General features: G+C 41.4%; 1 protein-coding gene across 6 annotated transcripts in view; it reads left to right on the forward strand.

Moving 5' to 3' along the window:
* Positions 1-19319, forward strand: part of nckap1 (NCK associated protein 1) — a 166646-nt gene that overhangs the window by 49690 nt on the left and 97637 nt on the right. For 4 of the 6 annotated variants that reach the window (XM_033023810.1, XM_033023812.1, XM_033023814.1 and 1 more), the window contains 3 exons: positions 17205-17297; positions 18163-18219; positions 18308-18450. In XM_033023810.1, the coding sequence (XP_032879701.1) occupies positions 17205-17297; positions 18163-18219; positions 18308-18450 (293 nt within the window). The remainder of the gene's footprint in view (positions 1-17204; positions 17298-18162; positions 18220-18307; positions 18451-19319) is intronic. The other 2 variants (XM_033023811.1, XM_033023815.1) reach the window with 1 other exon arrangement.

Here is a 19319-nt window from a genome sequence, read left to right on the forward strand (position 1 = left end):
GCATGTAAAAATCTGAGAAGAAAATGGCATGTCAAGCTGATATGGAAGCCAGTGGCATTCCACTTTACTCATGGATATTCAGAATATTCTTGTTCTAATATTAGATGGGTAATCTAAGATAATTGAAGGGGTAATGTGTCCCAGGAAAGTGGTGAAGGTACAGCTAATGGTAGGAAACAAATTCTAACTGTTGCGATTTTATATAAAAGTAGTTACCTTAATGTAGTCTTGGGCGACCAAGCAAAGATGAGAAACGATGCCCTTGCATAGTTTGTGCCATCATTGTTCATTTATATTTGTGTATAATTGCATGCGGCTAACTATTAAGAAGCAAAATTATTAATGTGTGGGAGAGTTCAAGAGGGCAAAATTGAGGTTAGGTCCTGGCCAGTGTTTCCACTTTGAAAGAAATTACCTGAAATTTGGGAAATTCCGGTTGCCTTGGGAAATTTTAGGGAAATTAAATTTCAGGAAAACTCCTGGCCCGGTAGGCCTTCCCCAACTGTGCATGTGAGACTGCCGCCCCAACTGCGCACGCGCGGAATCCGGGCCCACTGAACACGCGCGGGGAGACACCAAAGGATCCAATCAGGCCCGCGGGATGATTTGCAGAAAAAAGTATTTACCTGTATATTTACGGCCATCCGCGCCAGCGCAGTTGGGGGAGGCCCATCAGCAGCGTCACAATTGAAAATGGTGTCGGTGACGCGGTAGGGATGCCCACTCCCCGCGCATGCTCAGTGGGCCTGATATCTGCGCGTGTGCAGTTGGGGCGGCAGTCGCACATGCACAGTTGAAGAAGGCTTACCGGGCCAGGAAATACCAATAAATTCCAGGTAATTTGGAATTCTTAAATTAGGTACAGAAATGTTGTCATTGCAGCAGAAAGTGGTTGACTAAGGGTATTTTGTGCACTAATGCAATGATTATTCAGCTGATGGTGGCAATTTTACTTGCATTCATTATAAATCCAGCCATTGGAGGGCTTTCTCTGATTCGTTTGGTAACTTATTTACACTATTCTGTTATTTGGGCCTATGGTCATGGTTCATAATCTTTGTCTCGTACAATGGTTTTTATCTTAAGGTTATTTTTGACAATCCATGGATTGTCACCATGTCGTGGTGGAGAACCTTGTGTGGTCCTGAGATCCTGAGAGCGTTGCCGTGTGGAGCTATGCTCCTGGTAGGGCCACCCATAGCGGTAACGTCGAGGTGGAGGTCTCTGACAAAGAGCGACCTCAACGTGGAACAGGTGGAGGACGATGGCTGACCTTAGTGGAATGTCACAACGGCTGGGAAGGCGGATGAATGCTGCAGCAGAAAAGGGTCTTCGGTCGTCTTGGGTTCCATGCCACTGGATCCTGACCCAGATCTGTCAAGGACCGTGGGGTGACTGTCTGTGCACCAGTCTCCCCACGTTAAATAAAGTCACGCACAGGCGTCCTCCATATAGGGAATAGTATCCTGGAGACATCCATGGTCAGCCACGACCGAAGGGGGCCTAAGAAGAAGATTTTTGTGGGGACTACTTGTATCTAATTTAGATTGTTCATTTGAAGCTTTGGGTTAAAGACATTTTCACGTGCTTCACATTTGTTTCTTCTGCAGATGTCAAGTCAAGTCAAGTCACATTTATTTATATAGCACATTTAAGAAACAACTCTTGTTGACCAAAGTGCTTTACATTTGTTATAAGAATAGCACAACAAAACAAGCTACATACATATATACATGTAGCCCTCACTCAGAGGACGTCAGGAAAGGCTTGGGAGTATAGATAAGTCTTTAGTCTTGACTTAAAAGAGTCGATGGAGGGGGCAGTTCTGATGGGAAAGGGGATGCTGTTCCACAGTCTAGGGGCTGCAACAGCAAAGGCGCGGTTGCCCCTGAGCTTATGCCTAGACCGTGGGATATTCAGCAACCCCAAGTCGGCCGATCTGAGGGGCCTGGAGGTGGAGTGGTGGGTGAGAAGACTTTTTATGTAGGTGGGGGCAAGCCCATTGAGGGCTTTGTAGACATGGAGGAGAATCTTGAAGTTTATAGGGAACCGCACAGGGAGCCAGTGGAGAGAGGCCAGGATCGGGGTGATGTGGTCCCTTTTTCGGGTGCCCGTCAGGAGTCTCGCTGCGGCGTTTTTTTATTTTAGCTATCGTCCGAAGCTGAAAGAAGCTAGCTTTTACCACGACATTGACTTGTTTGTCAAATTTCAGTGCTGAGTCAAATATCACGCCAAGGTTTTTGACGTGAGGTTTGAGTAGTGGGGTAAGGCTTCCAAGGCTGCCTGCTATCATTTTGATTGAGTCCGAGGGGTCGAGAAGGATGACCTCAGACTTATTCTCGTTTAGTTGGAGGAAGTTCTGGGCCATCCAACACTTTATATCCTCGAGGCTGTGGGTAAGGTTTAACAGATTTGATTGGTTTTTGGGCTTCAGGGGGAGATAGAGTTGGGTATCGTCTGCGTAGCAATGGAAAGAAATGCCGTGCCTTTCAATGACTCGGCCTAAGGGGAGCATATACAGGGAGAAGAGAATGGGGCCAAGGATGGAACCTTGTGGAACCCCACAGCAGAGATTAGCTGGGGAGAAGAATGAGTTTCCTATGTTAGTCGAGAAACTCCTACCTTTGAGGTAGGAGATGAACCAGCTCAGGGCAGTGCCATCAATACCAACCCCATACCGGAGACTGTCAATTAGGATGGTGTGGTCGACAGTATCAAATGCTGCACTGAGGTCAAGAAGGAGCAGAATTGCACAGTCGCCGGAATCAACGGTGAGCAGTAGGTCATTATGTACCTTCAACAAGGCACACTCTGTGCTATGGTGAGCCCTGAAACCTGATTGGAAAGTTTCCAGGATAGTGTTTTGGTGAAGGTAAGGTATAAGTTGACTACAGTTAGCCCCTTCTGCCAATTAGTTATTTGGTTAGCTACCATCAGTTTTGACTGTCTAGTCAGACTGGAAAGCTTGAGCTAAAACACGGGTCATATATATATATGCATAAGCCTCCAGGAAGCCTTGTGGTAATATCACTAAAACTAGATGTACTGGGCTGCTAAATTAAAATATGCTGTATGTCATTGTGAGACACAGTTCTTTCCGACACATTTTGTCTGCTCTATGTCATTCCTGTGCTGATGGTGAACATTCCATGCACATCCAGTTTGAAGTTGCTGAATCCATTTGATCTGTACCACGCAGCTTGACTGTAGGACCACATGATGTGATTGGTGTTCTTAGTGTGAAGGTGGTACTAGGTATCCAACAGAGCATTGTGGTATTTACTTGTAATGCTGCCAAGAGCAGATACATTAGTGAAATGATGTCATGTAAGCCTTAGGCATACTTACCTGTTAGTTCTTTATCTGTCTGCAAACTCTTAATTTCTCGAAAATTGATCAGCTTCCCTATAGGGAGGTTGCACGGCAGTCGGGTCACGACACATGACCCATACTGTTGCTACGCTACGCCAACTGGAGTACACGCGATGAACTGCAGGTAAGCACTGACCATTGTTTCCAGCGTAGCGGGTCCTTTAAATCCCGCCAAAATTGTCAATTTTTGCGCTGTAAATAACTATGGAAATCGGGATAAGCATGAGAGACATTTAGCCTACTTCAGAATTCCAAAAGTGAGGAGAAATGACGGTAGATAGAAGCGAGAGCTGAAGGGACAACAACAGCCAGTGCTTGGCATCAACAGTAAGGCATTATTTGTGTTTTTTCTTGATTCCTTTGGCATCTAAAAAGTTTCAGAAGTGATAAATCTGGCTGTAAAATTTTAAAATCGCCCATGGTTCTCAAGTGGGTTTTTACATACAAAAGGAAAGCGCCTCTGAAGCAAAATTTACAGCCAGATTTATCACTTCTGAGGCTTTTTAGATACCAAAGGAATCAAGAAAAAAGACAAATAATGCCTTGCTGTTGATGAAATGCAGTGAGCAAACGCGATAATCCCCAATATTTTCAATTGCGATATCTGCACAGCCAATGTTTGCCAAGCACTTTAGCAATTGTTGTCCTTTCAGTTCTCGCTTCTCTTTACCTTCATTTCGCTTCACTTTTGGAATTCTGAAGTTGGGTACATGTCTCTCACGCTTACCCTGATTTCCACAATTTTTTACAGCGCAAAAATTCAACATTTTGGCGTTTTTTAACAGGTAGGAAAGTACGCGTTTCATGTATTAACAACATATACCGGAAGCTGCGATGTCCTCCAGATGGATTGTGCGGCTCCGTGCGTCAAGCCCTAAGACCCAGTGACCTTACGTGCAACCCCCCTATAGTTTTAAATTGAGCCAGTTACATTTCCTCTTTGAAGTCCTACATTCAGAATGAATTCAACCACATTGCTGCCCTCAATGTTTTCTTTGTTTTTCAAACTAAAGAAATAATTCATCAGCAGATGGTCATGAACGAGAAGTTTCCCTGCCCATATTTGGCATGCTATTTAGATTGCAGGGGGTTCAGAGTCCATGTGTTCTCGGGCTGCTTCCATTTCCTGGATATGTTCTTTCAGTGGGCAGGGAATATCCAAGGATGGTACTAATTCTTCAGACTGTTAATGGCTAATCCTGGCTGATTGTTGATTATGGTTTGTAGTGAGAAGAAGCAATGAAGACAGTACATTTTTAAAACAGCTTAAGAGCAGAATTCTGGGGTGCACGTTGAAAATGGCAGAGCACGTTGAGAAAGTAGTTAAAGCAAAAGGGATTCAGGACTTTATAAATAGCGGTATAGACTACAAGAACTATCCTATCCTCCCTGGTCTGATCTCTCCCGACCTATGTCCAAGATACCTCACATGTCCCTCATCTCTTTAGTGACCCGCTTTCGGAACCCCCACCCCCTCATCTTTACAATGGACGTTCAGTCACTCTACACTTCCATCCCCCACCAGGAAAGCCTTAAAGCCCTCCATTTGTTCCTCGACCGTAGAACCATCCAATTTCCTTCTACTAACACTATTCCGCCAAGCGGAGCTGGTCCACACTTTACTTCTCATTCGACTCCTCCCATTTCCTCCAAGTCCAAGGCGTAGCTATAGGCACCTGTATGGGGCCCCAGCTATGCCTGCCTCTTTGCAGGGTACATTGAACCATCCCTGTTCCAGGTGTACACTGGCCCTATCCCCAAACTCTATCTCCGTTACATTGATGACTGCATCGGTGCTACCTCCTGCACCCATGCAGTACTCATGGACTTCATCGACTTCACCACCAATTTCCATCCTGCACTCAAATTTACTTCGACCATCTCCGATACCTCCCTCCCCTTTCTTGATCTCCCAGTCTCCATCACGGGAAATAAACTGTTGACTGACGTCTATTACAAACTCACTGACTCACACAACTATCTCGACTACACTTCTTCCCACCCTGCTTCCTGCAAAGACTCTATCTCCCTACTCCCAATTCTTCTGTCCACGCTGCATCTGCGCCCAAGATGAGGCTTTCCATACCAGGACGTCCCAAATGTCCTCATTCTTTAGGGAACGTGGGTTACCCTCTCCCGTCATAGATGAGGCCCTCCCTTGTGTCTCCTCGGTACCCTGCAGCTCCACCCTAGCTCCTCTTCATCCTAGTCGCAACAGAGTTCTCCTAGTCCTTACCTTTCACCCCAACAGCCGTCACTTATAACACATAATCCTCCAAAATTTTTGCCACCTCCAACGGGATCCCAACACTAGTCACATCTTCCCATCTCCACCCCTTTCTGCCTTCCGCAGAGACCATTCCCTCTGCAACTCCCTGGTTAACTCATCCCTTCCCACCCATACCTTCCCCGGCAATCGCAGAAGATGCAACACCTATCCCTATACCACCTCCCTCGATTCTGTCCAGGTACCCCGACAGTCCTTTTAGGTTAGGCAGAGATTCACTTGCACCTCCTCCAACCTCATCTACTGTATCCTTTGTTCAAGTTGTGGACTCCTATACATTGGCGCGACCAAACGTAGACAGGGCAATCGTTTCGCTGAACACCTTCGCTCAGTATCCCTGAACCTACCTGATCTCCCGGTTGCTAAGCCAGGGACCCAAATTCGCCTTCCCATTCCCACACAGACCTTTCTGTCCTGGGCCTTCTCCATTGTCAGAGTGAGGCTAAATGCAAATTGGAGGAACAGCATCTCATATTTCACTTGGGCAGCTTACAGCCCAGTGGTATGAATATTGATTTATCTAACTTCAAGTAACCCCGCCATTCCCTCTCAATCCCTTCCCTACCCAAGTCACACCAGCTTCTCATTTTCACCCAACAAACAGCTAACAATGGCCTGTTTCCTTTATCATTATTACTTTTTTGCTTATCTTTCATTCATTCATTGTTCTTTATCTCTCCACATCACCTTGTATACCTTTCCTGTGACTTTCAGTCTGAAGAAGGGTCTTGACCCGAAACGTCACCCATTCCTTCTCTCCAGAGATGCTGCCTGTCCTGCTGAGTTACACTAGCTGTTTTTGTCTATCTTCGGTTTAAACTAGCATCTGCAGTTCCTTCCAACACAAGAATAAGAAAGCCATGCCTTGATTGGCTTGGGCATAACTAGAGTATTGGATGCTCCAGTCTTAGAGTGGAGCTTGAACGAGTTTTCTGGTGCAAACAATAATGGCCCCACACATGAAAGAATGTTGTTAAGCTTCTGCTTTCCCTTCCATTTTATTAATGGCATTGGCAATTGAAGGTAAAATTAGTTATAATTGGTAATTAACATTGCACTTGTTAAACATGCATCAGCACATATACGAATGGCAAATACAAAATAAGGAATTTGTGTTAAGTTGTATGACACTCCTTCACTAGAAAGTCATATTTTCAAACCACACTTGGCCAATGCCAACATGGACCCCAAATGTTAAGTTGTAGTCCAAATAATTTTTGCTGTCTAGCTGTATTTACTTTTATGATTTCATTGTGGTGGTTTGTAAAATTCCTGTCAACATTATCTATGTTGTATCCTTTGATGTTGGCGTTTGTACATTTGCGTTTCTTTGGATGCATTTTCAGCTGGAATTGAATATGGCAACGCAAAAATATTTGTTGTCATTTCTCCCTGTATCCTTTGACTTTCTGGTCAGAAAGAGTGAGAGCTTAATATGATCAGGTTTAAGCACAAGGGATAAGGAAGAAAGTATTCTGCTTCCTTCCTCAATGATATGGCAGAATTCTGCAGGATTTCTTCCACATTGACCCTGAATAGTGTGTGTGTGTGTGTGTGTGGTTGGTTGGTTGGTTGGTTGGTTGGTTGGTTGGTTGGTTAGTTAGTGTGTGTGTGGGTGTGTGTGGGTGTGTGGGGGTGGGTGGGTGGTTGGGTGGTTGGTTGGTTGGTTGGTTGGTTGGTTGGTTGGTTGGTTGGTTGGTTGGTGTGTGTGTGGTTGGTTGGTTGGTGTGTGTGTGTGGTTGGTTGGTTGGTTGGTTGGTTGGTTGGTGTGTGTGTGTGTGTGGTTGGTTGGTTGGTGTGTGTGTGTGGTTGGTTGGTTGGTTGGTGTGTGTGTGTGTGGTTGGTTGGTTGGTGTGTGTGTGTGTGTGGTTGGTTGGTTGGTTGGTTGGTTGGTTGGTGTGTGTGTGGTTGGTTGGTTGGTTGGTTGGTGTGTGTGTGTGTGGTTGGTTGGTTGGTGTGTGTGTGTGTGTGGTTGGTTGGTTGGTTGGTTGGTTGGTTGGTTGGTTGGTGTGTGTGTGTGTGGTTGGTTGGTTGGTGGGTTGGTTGGTTGGTGTGTGTGTGTGGTTGGTTGGTTGGTTGGTTGGTTGGTGTGTGTGTGTGTGTGGTTGGTTAGTGTGTGTGTGTGTGGTTGGTTAGTGTGTGGTTGGTTAGTGTGTGTGTGTGTGGTTGGTTAGTGTGTGGTTGGTTAGTGTGTGTGTGGTTGGTTAGTGTGTGTGTGTGTGTGTGGTTGGTTAGTGTGTGGTTGGTTAGTGTGTGTGTGTGTGGTTGGTTAGTGTGTGTGTGGTTGGTTAGTGTGTGTGTGGTTGGTTAGTGTGTGTGTGGTTGGTTAGTGTGTGTGTGTGTGTGGTTGGTTAGTGTGTGTGTGTGGTTGGTTTGTGTGTGTGTGTGGTTGGTTAGTGTGTGTGTGTGGTTGGTTAGTGTGTGTGTGGTTGGTTAGTGTGTGTGTGTGTGGTTGGTTAGTGTGTGTGTGTGTGGTTGGTTAGTGTGTGTGTGTGGTTGGTTAGTGTGTGTGTGAGACGCCGCTGGCCGCTCCGCTCCCCTCGCAACCGCGCGTCCCACAACCAGCGGGTCCCACTTGGTCTAGTAAATCTATAAAATACATGTTATATATGTTAGATGGTGCTCTTAATTTTTACATGCATATTTTTTTCTAGTAATTGGAGAACATGTAATGGATGACAATTAGATTTAATTCTGCATCATTAAGCCAATTTTACAAAGGTGTAGCAGTCTATAACTTCAGAATGGTTTGCACTGATCCATTACAATAAATAAAACTTGGGAATTGAACTCGTCCTAGAATGACATTCATGGTAACCAGGTAATTTAAAATTAAAATGTTAATTACTCTGCAATAAAAATGTAATCTCAAATGAATGAAACTGTCAAATTATTGTGATAACTTGGCTAGTGTACTAATGTCTTGCAGAGAGGGAAATCTGATGTCCTTAGCCAGTCTGTTGCATGACTCCATGCTTACAGTGTGGATACAAGGAACTGCAAATGCTAGTTTACAAAAAAGACAGTGCTGGAGTAACTCAACAGGGCAGGCAACATCTCTGGAGAACATGGATAGGTGACAATTTGGGCCAGGACCCTTCTTCAGTCTGATTGTAGGGCGAGTAAAGAAAGTTGTAGAGAGGAGAGGCAGAACAAAGCCTGTCAGTTTATAGGTTGCTTGGCAGATGGTGGACAAAAGCCTGAGATGAAAAGACAGAAGGTGTAAAAGTAAAGTACTAAAGAGTTGTGAATTGTCAATCTAGATCTAGGTGGAAGATGAGGGGAAGGGAAGGTTCATATACCGTTGGGTGGCAAGCTGAGTGGAATATACGTGCTGTTCCTCCAGTTTGCGGGTGGTCTCACTCTGTCTTTTCATCTCTGTCCTTTGTTCACCATCTCCTTATCAAATAGCCTTTTACTTGTAACAATCTATTACCTGCCAGGCTTTTACCTGCCCATCCCCTCTTCTACCTCTTCCCCCCCCCCCCTCCCCCCCCCTCCCCCCCCCCTCCCCCCCCCTCCCCCCCCCCCCCCCCCCAAAGTCTGAAAAAGGGTCCTTGTCTATGTTGTCCAGAGATGCTGCCTGACCTGCTGAGTTATTTCAGCACTTTGCTTTCCAGGCTTACATTGGTGGGTGACTCTTAATTACTCTACAATGACCATCCAAACTACTTGGGTTGCACTTGATGTGCAGTAAAACCTGACTGACTTTCTCAGTCTTCCTAAAAAGGTTCTCCTCGTGAATATTTGTGATATATCTAAATTAGTCCCTCAGACATAATGAAGCATCAGTCATAGTTAATGAATCATACTTTTTCATAATCTATGCAGGCTTCACCATTGCAATCCATGGATACGCCCAGTTAAACCACGTATGACAGGCAGTAAAACAGTGGTAAACAGATAGGAGTCCTTCATAACTCCAACCCTAATGCGAGAGAAAGACGAGTGAGAAAATCGTGTGGGCAGAGGGGGTGGCGTAGCTCTGTTGGTGAGGAATGAAATTCAGTCCCTTGCAAGGGATGACATTGAAACAGGAGATGTCGAGTCGGTATGGATAGAACTGAGGAATTGTAAGGGTAAAAAGACCCTAATGGGACTTATCTACATGACCCCAAACAGTAGCCTGGATATAGGGTGCAAGTTGAATCAGGAGTTAAAATTGGCATGTAGTAAAGGTAATGATACGGTTATTATGGGAGATTTCAACATGCAGGTAGACTGGGAAAATTAGGTTGGTACTGGACCCCATGAAAGGGAGTTTGTGGAGTGCCTCCGTGATGGATTCTTACAGCAGCTTGTATTGGAGCCTACCAAGGAGTAGGCAATTCTGGATTTAGTGTTTTGTAATGAACCAAATTTGATAAATGAACTTGAGGTTAAGGAGCCATTAGGTGGTAGTGACCATAATATGATCAAGATAACTAAAAAGGCAATACGGGGAGAAAAGATGAGGTACGAAGGTAAGCTAGCCAAGAATATAAAGGAGGATAGTAAAAGCTTCTTTAGGTATGTGAAGACTAAAAAAAGGTGAATTTATTATGGGGAACAAGGTAATGGCAGATGAGTTGAACAGGCACTTTGGATCCGTCTTCACTAAGGAGGACACAAGCAATCTTCCTGATATACTAGTGGCCAGAGGATCTGGGGTGGCAGAGGAACTGAAGGAAATCCACATTGGGCAGGAAATAGTGTAGGGTAGACTGATGGAACTTGCCTCAGGGTGGAATCTCAATGTGGAATCTGAATCATGAGTATAATGTTATCCCACTTTTTTAAGAAAGGTGGGAGAGAGAAAACAGGGAATTATAGACCAGTTAGCCTGACATCGGTGGTGGGGAAGATGCTGGAGTCAATTGTAAAAGATGAAATAGCGGGACATTTGGATAGCAGTAACAGGATCGGTCCAAGTCAGCATGGATTTACAAAGGGGAAATCATGCGTGACTAATCTTCTGTCATTTTTTGAGGATGTAACTAGGAAAATGGACAAGGGAAAGCCAGTGGATGTAGTGTACCTGGACTTTCCGAAATAATTTGATAAGGTCCCACGTAGGAGATTAGTGGGCAAAATTATGGCACATGGTATTGGGGGTAGGGTGCTGACATGGATAGAAAATTGGTTGGCAGACATTGGTTGGAAACAAAGAGTAGGGATTAACGGGTCCCTTTCAGAATGCCAGGCAGTGACTAGTGGGGTACCGCAAGGCTTGGTGCTGATCTCGATGAAGGGATTCAAAATAACATTAGCAAATTTGCAGATGACACAAAGCTGGGTGGCAGTGTGAACTGTGAGGAAGATGCTATGAGAATGCAAGGTGACTTAGACAGGTTGGTTGAGTGAGCAGATGCAGTTTAATGTGGATAAATGTGAGGGTATCCACTTTGGTAGCAAAAACAGGAAGGCAGATTACTATCTAAATGGTGTCAAGTTGGGAAAAGGGAAGTACAACGGGATCTGGGGGTCCTTGTTCATCAGTCAATGAAAGTAAGCATGCAGATACAGCAGGCAGTGAAGAAAGCGAATGGCATGTTGGCTTTCATAACAAGTGGAGTTGAGTATAGGAGCAAAGAGGTCCTTCTGCAATTGTATAGGGCCCTAGTGAGACCACACATAGAGTATTGCATGCAGTTTTGGTCCCCTAATTTGAGGAAGGACATTCTTGCTATTGAGGGAATGCAGCGTAGGTTTACAAGGATGGAGGGACTGCCAAATGCTGAGAGAATGGAGCAGCTGGGCTTGTATATTCTGGAGTTTGGAAGGATGAGAGGGGTTCTTATTGAAACATATAAGATTATTAAGGGTTTGGACATGCTGGAGGCAGGAAACATGTTCCCGATGTTGGGGGTGCCCAGATCCAGGGGCCACAGTTTAAGAATAAGGGGTGAGCCATTTAGAACGGTATACGAGGAAACACTTTTTCTCACAGAGAGTTGTGAGTCTGTGAAATTCTCTGCCTCAGAGGGCGGTGGAGGCACATTCTCTGGTTACTTTCAAGAGAGCTAGATGGGGTTCTTAAAGATAGCGGAGTCAGGGGATATTGGGAGAAGGCAGGAACGGGGTACTGATTGGGGATGATCAGCCATGATCACATTAAATGGCGGTGCTGGTTTGAAGGGCCGAATGGCCTACTCCTGCACCTATTGTCTATTGTCTATTGTCTATTGCCTATTACTAACTATATTCCTCCTTCAGAATAATAGAAATTGATAAATCAAATTTATCCCAAATGTGTCCAAGCTGGCAAGAAGAATTGCTTGGAGTAATCCAATTTCCTTGTACTCCGTTTGCAGTCTTATGGGTGCTTTGGCATTGCAGGTGTTCATATAAGTACATTATTTAAAAGTGATGAGGTTTACTGTCTCCACCACCCTTTTGAGCAACAAGTTGTAGACGCGGCACTCTTGGGGAACTGAATGTTTGTCTTGACTTTCCTCGATTCCTTTCATCATGTCGACACATCATTGACCTATCTGTTAAGGGCATTAGGTCCTTCATATTCACCCTGTCTACTTGCAGCTGGTGAATCAGACCTCCAGTTCAAATACCATATGAAGACTCTATTGTTGCAAGGGAACATTTTATGTGGTAGTTGATGAATTAATTGTGGACCATCCAGAGTTAATTTACCCCTGAACAACAAAACAGCTAGACCTGGTAATTGGAGTGAAACTGAGTGACCTTAATCATGTCCTCATCCGTTGCCCATGCTCTTGCATTGTCCATCACCATATTAATATGGATGATAACTATAGAATTTAGTCTTCGCACTGAGCATATCTTCCAGTGTGTTGTGTGACAATGCTTCTGTGCAGAATAAGATAATCCAGGTGGTTCAGAGGACCTTCAGCCATAATATTCTTTGGAACCTTGTAGATTGGCAATCCTGCCCACTACAATTCCTATCAAAACATGGAATAAACAAAGCTCGATAAATAGAGAGAAACGTCCTAGGTTCAACGCCATCTATATGTGTGGTGGAAATGCAGCATGGAGTTTGAGGCATAAAAACAGCAAGATCTGGGCAAAAGGCTTAAAGTGGCAACTAACATTTGTGCTGCAAGTGCCTTGTAGTGACTTTATTTAACAAGATTGAGTCGAACCATCTATTCCGCAATATTCAAACATATTACCCAATCTCCTACCACCAACATCCTTGAGGTTGCCAGTGACAAGGAACCTAATTGGACAGTTACAGAAATAACTAGCTTTGAAATAGTTTGAAGTAAATGATTTTTCTTGTTTCTTCGAAGCATGTCAGATAAGCTACGTCATAAAAATGTCAGATTAATGCAGCTGCAGCACTGAAGGAAGCTCAGAACAAAGCTACCCGCATGTTCTTCAATTTCAACTCACCCATGAAACCCAACATCTGTTACTTAGATTCTCTTGACCATTCCATTGCTTGGTACATAACTTACCTTTCTGGCTTCTAGCTTGCATTGGAATAGATTCCCACACTTTTCAAAACTGTTAACTTAGCTGTTAAAAAAAATACTTTTGCAACTTGATTCTCAAGTTTGTACCCATCTGTTTCTGTGTGTTTTTTTTAGGTCTTATATTATCCATTCCCCTCCTTTTCTGTTTTTCTGTTTTTGCATATACCAAATCCACACATCCACAAAATAACTGATTTTTATATCTTCCACTGTGCACCCTGAGCATCAATTTGCCTGGCATCACAAAAAAATGTTGCTTTAAATTTTTTTAAATGCATAATTAAGAATTGTTTGCACTTTGATACATTAGTATTGTACCTCGAGGTATTCAATTCACACCCATAAAGACCGTTCATTCCATGGATTCAATGCGATTTGTTTTACCTCATGAATGCTGCTTGGACATCTTCTTTGAATGAACACAGATGAAAAGCTACAAGTTGGACAAAGCACTGGTTTCACTATGACCCTGATATGAATCTGGTCTTCTGCCATCAGTCTTGGGGAAATGCATACTTTAAGAGAGAATAATATGTCCCATTTTAATAAAAAGCAAATTGAGCGACTGACACTTCATTTGGTTTTGCTATGATGGAGCAAGAGTCGTCTATAAGATTATTTTACATTGTCTTTCAACTTTTTTTGCATGCTTAACTTGACATACGTGGATAATGTGGTAAGTGGATTTTTGCTGTGTATAACCTACATCATTAGTTGAACACAACTGTAGTTGCGTAGACTATTAATATGCTGTTTTCATACAGTATTTCAAAGCATTAACAGATTAAACTTTAATATTTGCACTAATATAGTCTTTGCTTATTGGTAGGTTAGAAACTAGCAGTGTTTTGAAATTGGTTAGTGCTAATCAATAGGATTTTTAAATAGATTTTTTTTTGAAAGACTTCCAAATGATTTAAGACTGAACTGCTGAGCACTCATGAGTTGGAAAATTACGGCAAAACCCTGGTAACAGTTACTAATAATCCTCCAGCCTCAATTTCTAACATGCCATTGCTTTGTTTTGAATATTGTCATGAATAGCGTGTACAGCTCTGAAGCAGATTATTTAGCGTAACCTGTGCATTTGCATTTATGATTCATTTGAGTGGTCTCCCATCCATCTTCAGCTAACAAGATTTCGATGACACCCCATTTAATTTTTCACATCCTTATCTAGCCAACACTTGTATGTATTTATAGTATTCAGCATCAGCCACTCCCCATTGTTATTGTTCCACACTTCCACTAGTCATGGGCTCATAATTTTCAAGCTATTTTCACGTTATCCGCTTTACCTGTTAATCATTTCCTGTTGCCGATAATTTCGCTGTGTGCCATTCTTGTAAGTCTTTGTACATCTCAGCATCTTTGTCCTTTCTGGTTTTGTGATCGGAATTGTACATCGTACATGTGTAGTCTAATAAAGTTCCATACAGACTTATAATTTTTCTGTTTTTCAATTCTATCCCTCGAATTAAAATTTAGTGCTTGATAAGGCCATAAGGAAAAGGCAATCTATGATTTACATTTGTATACAATAAGGTCCCTTTGTTATCCAGTGCATTTGGATTCTTACTCAATATTTTTATTTAATTGTTATACATCAGTCACCTGTGTTGAAGTTTATACTTATTGCACATTCATTCTGCAAGTTTATCATTGCCTTATATTCTGGAATGAACAGCAGTATAATTGTTTCTAGATTAATCTTGAAATCTTGCAAGACATGGATGCACAAGCCAGATAGGAAGCTTAAATTCTATTGATTAAATAAATCAGAAGCTAATATCCTCAGTAGTGATGGTGCAATAAATAAATTGTAAAAATTAGCTGATTTAGGAACATCTTTTGTGAAATATGCCATCAAAATCCGATCTGACCCAATGTTATTTTTAAACCCTCAGCAAAGTCATTAATGTGCTGAAATGGCCATATCCAAGTAAAATGAGGTGCAGTCTCTCTCCATTATTGACAATAGCCTTTGGAATTTGATGTCAGCCACTGATCTAGAATTGTTTGTTTTCATTCCATTGGCTAAATATACAGTGAGGAGCAGAGATCCCACCACTGTGAAACTGCTCTGACCGTCTGCAAATATGAATTGCTACCCTTTTATTCTGCAGCATAGTTTTATTATTAATTAATAATGTCTCGTGACTTAGTGAACTCTTAATTTTAAAGGCAATTTATTGAAGCCTTCAGGATATTGGGTTGTATTAATTACATCCATTGCAACACTCTTTCCTTTGTTGCTACCTCCAAATAATTTCGAGATTTGCCAAGTATGATTTTCACTTACAAAACCCATGCATATATTTTATTAAATATTTAGTTTTGGACTCTGCGAAAGAAAATGTGTTATTTTTTCCATTGTTGCTCCATAGTGCCTTGGTCTTTTTCTGTCTCTTAACTAAAGGCATATTGGCAGTCCTTCAGCATTTTTTTTAAACAAATAGTTTATATCAGTGCTACGATTAACTCTTTAATAACCTTAAAATCAGCCTTCATAGTCCATTTAGACTCTTTAGGTTTGGTTAATTTCTCTCTTCTCCGTTTTTATTGGTAATCATGCATTTTTGAAAGTATAGATGAAAACTAATTAATTTTTCCATGTGGCAAATACTGCATTCTTTATATATTATTATCCTATTCCTAAGAGGCCCTATTCCCATCATCATCCTTTATCTGGCTGTAAATTATTTTAAATTCCTCAAAAAAGCAGTGGTTGGGGTCTGTACATAGTGGGTTAGAAAGTGACGCAGTATGAATTTTTATGATTTCCTTTTATTTAATACATTTGTAATTTCCACCCGTAATTCAGCTCTCTTCAAAATGGAAAACAAAAAATACAGGTATATTAAACTTGGCCTTAGTTTTTGTTTTGGTAGTGATCTCAAATTCTACATTTCCACATAAGCTTTCTACCTTTCAATTCAATCCCTCGAGCTAAAACGGTATTTAATTCCCCTTTTCTCTATGGCCTTGCCAATTCGATTCAAAAGCTTGATTTTCCCACAAGTGAATGCTTCAGTTGATGGAACTTTCTGATGTGTTACAATGGCTAATAGTTTATTTTTGTTGAAATGGTACAGCACACAACTGAATCTGATATTAAAGGATGGTTATTTTGTTTATGAAACGAATTAAAATATAAGCATTTAATTTACACTTTGCTGATTCAAGCTAACACAAATAATTTCATCTGAAGGAAAATCCCCCAGGTTGGATGTAAATTTACAATGCTTGTCTAAATTATTTTTTTTGGTTTTCCCAAGGAAGCTCATCAAATCAGTAAATTGATTGATAGTATTTAATTAGGGTCCTGCTGAGTTTCTCCTTACATTATTTGTACAGAAGATACCATGTTGAGTGATACCACAAGTTGGTTTGAGTATTTTGAGCAATATAGTTAAATTCTTGTTAAAGACATGAAGCAAGAATTGTGTTTTAACTTGTGGCTTCCTAAACATGGTTGTTAATAAGGCATACATACCTATAAAAATCTGATTTAAAAAAAAAAAAAGTATCATAAACATGGCAGTGTGATATTCACGGTTATTTTCTATGATGGATATAGTTGTGCTTTTACCAATAAATAAAGTTATTCAAATTATTTGCATCAATCAATCAAGCTCATTGATTTGATTTCATGGAGCTGTGATGCTGTCAGTTTTGGATCAATCTGTGATGCAAGTCTTGATGTTTGAAGGGATGCAATACTGACAGCATATGACAGGAATGAAATTGTTGAACTGATGTATTGGTAAGTAGTTTAAAAGTCCCTTAAATATCTGGTTGCAGGGTTGCTGCAAACAGTGACACGGTTAAAGCTTTCAGATCCCAGAAAACCTGTTTTTTAATTTGTTTTAATGAATTTGATATGAGCAAGTAAATAACTTCATATTGCATTGATAATAAAACAACAAATTTTTGCATGATTGTGAATAGGACATGGTGGCATACGTTAGTCTAATTTCATTCCAACTAGCTGTTGGATTTTGAAGCTTGTGTAGTAGTGCCATTTATGTCATATTATTTAATATTATGTCAGTTAAATTTATCGAATTGTAGTATCCTCAAAGTTTTTCTTTCTCGCTTTTTAGCAACAGTTGTCACAGCTACATAAGGAAAAGCAGGAAATTCTGAAGAATCTGGCACTTTATTATTTCACATTTGTTGATGTCATGGAGTTCAAGGTAAGAATATTGCACAAGGAATAGATGTGGGAGCAAGCTGATATAGTATCAAGCTTGATATAGTATCAAGCCTGTTCTGTTCAGTGCCGTAGCTAATCATAAATGTCAAGTCCATTCCATTTTAGTTGGGTCAATTATTCTTCTTGGTCTTGAATATATCCAGTGAGTGCGAAGCTGTAGCCCTCTAGAGGAGAAATTAATTAATCCTGTTCTAGTAAAGCTGCAGAATAATTTCAATTTCAGTCGATAAGGACTCCTGAATCTTCAGTTATGTTGACTCAATTCTGAACTCAAAGAGAACAAATAGTTACCATTTAACTAATATCTCTACTATTGATTAATTTTGTGTTGAAAATGAGTAGACAAGTAAAGATCCCCACAGCTTTGATCTCATTCATTAGTTTCAAGTTAAATCTTCCCTTGACACGACCTGTGCAATAGACCCATTCAGCGCCTGCTTGATGTGTTAAGTATCTGCTAGAGGAGGTAGTTGAGGTGAATGCTGTCTTTTACCTAGGATAGAGGAATCAAAAACAAGAGGACATATGAAGGGGGCAAGATTTAATGTAAACTCAGTTGGAATTTTTTCACTCATAGAGTGCTGGTACATGGAATGAGCTGCCAGAGGAGGTAGTTGAGTAACAGCACAAGTATTTTCGAGTATCCCAGACATATTGACAATTTTACTTTCCTTCGTTTCAGTGCATTTTTGATTTGGGTTCATATAACAGCTTCCACTATAACACCCTGTTGCAGTATTGCATTAAAAAAAGACAATTTCATGCTCTTTTCCAATTCTACCGTTTAATTTCCATTATTATGCCTGATGCTTATCATTTAAGTGTGCGCATTGTTTTCTCAATAGGATCATGTGAGTGAACTGCTGAACACTATCGATGCTTGTCAAGTTTTCTTTGATATTGTAAGTATTTTCAGAAATTATACACAAGATTATACACAATCTATAAGGTCTACTGATTTATTGCATTTTTTTTCTCTTTCAACTCCAGACCGTCAATTTTGATTTAACCAAAAATTATTTGGACTTGGTCGTAACTTATACAACACTAATGATAATGGTGTCCCGAATTGAAGAGCGGAAGGCAATAGTAGGACTCTACAATTATGCACATGAAATGTTGCATGGAGCAAGGTGAGTGTTGATCTATATTTAGATGCAATACATTTAAATTTGGTATAGTTTATATCACAGGGAATGGGAAAGTAGTTATCAAGTAATCTTAATATTATTAACATATCCATACACCATAGGAATAGGCCAACAGTGTCTGTGCTGAATGTGATGCCAAGTTTAACTCATCACCTTTGCATGCCTGTGATACATATCCTTCCTTTCCCTGCTTGTATTTAAAATAAATAATTTTTGTAATGTTTTATTTAAAAGCCTCTTTTTAAATATTACTATCATATCTGCTTTCAGTGCCACTATTTAAAAACAAAACAAAAAAAACTTGCTCTGCATATCTCCTTTAAGCTTTCCCCCTCTGACCTTAAAGCTGTGCCCTCTAGTCTTTGCCATTTCAACCTTGGGGGGGGAGGGGGAATCTTTTGATTGTCTATCCTATCTACACCTCTTGTAATTTTATAAACTTCTATCAGGTATCCCTTTGCCATTCCAGAGAAAACAATCTGTCCAATTTGTCCAAACCTCTCCTTTTAACTAATACTCTCCAATCCAGGCAGCATTCTGGTAAATTACTCCAAAGCACCCTCTCCAAGGCCTCCACGTCGTTCCTGTAATGGGGTGACCAGTGATGCACACAATATTCCAAATGCGGCCTGATTGAAGCTTTATAATGCTGCAACATAGCTTCCCATCTCTTCCATCATCGGCTCTGACCTTCCTTCCATCGAGGGGATTTATCGCAGTCGCTGCCTCAAAAAGGCTGGCAGTATCATCAAAGACCCACACCATCCTGGCTACACACTCATCTCCCTGCTGCCTTCAGGTAGAAGGTACAGGAGCCTGAAGATTGCAACAACCAGGTTCAGGAATATCTA

The sequence above is a fragment of the Amblyraja radiata genome, chromosome 7 (genome assembly GCF_010909765.2).
Source record: "Amblyraja radiata isolate CabotCenter1 chromosome 7, sAmbRad1.1.pri, whole genome shotgun sequence".
In the NCBI taxonomy this organism is placed as follows: domain Eukaryota; kingdom Metazoa; phylum Chordata; class Chondrichthyes; order Rajiformes; family Rajidae; genus Amblyraja; species Amblyraja radiata.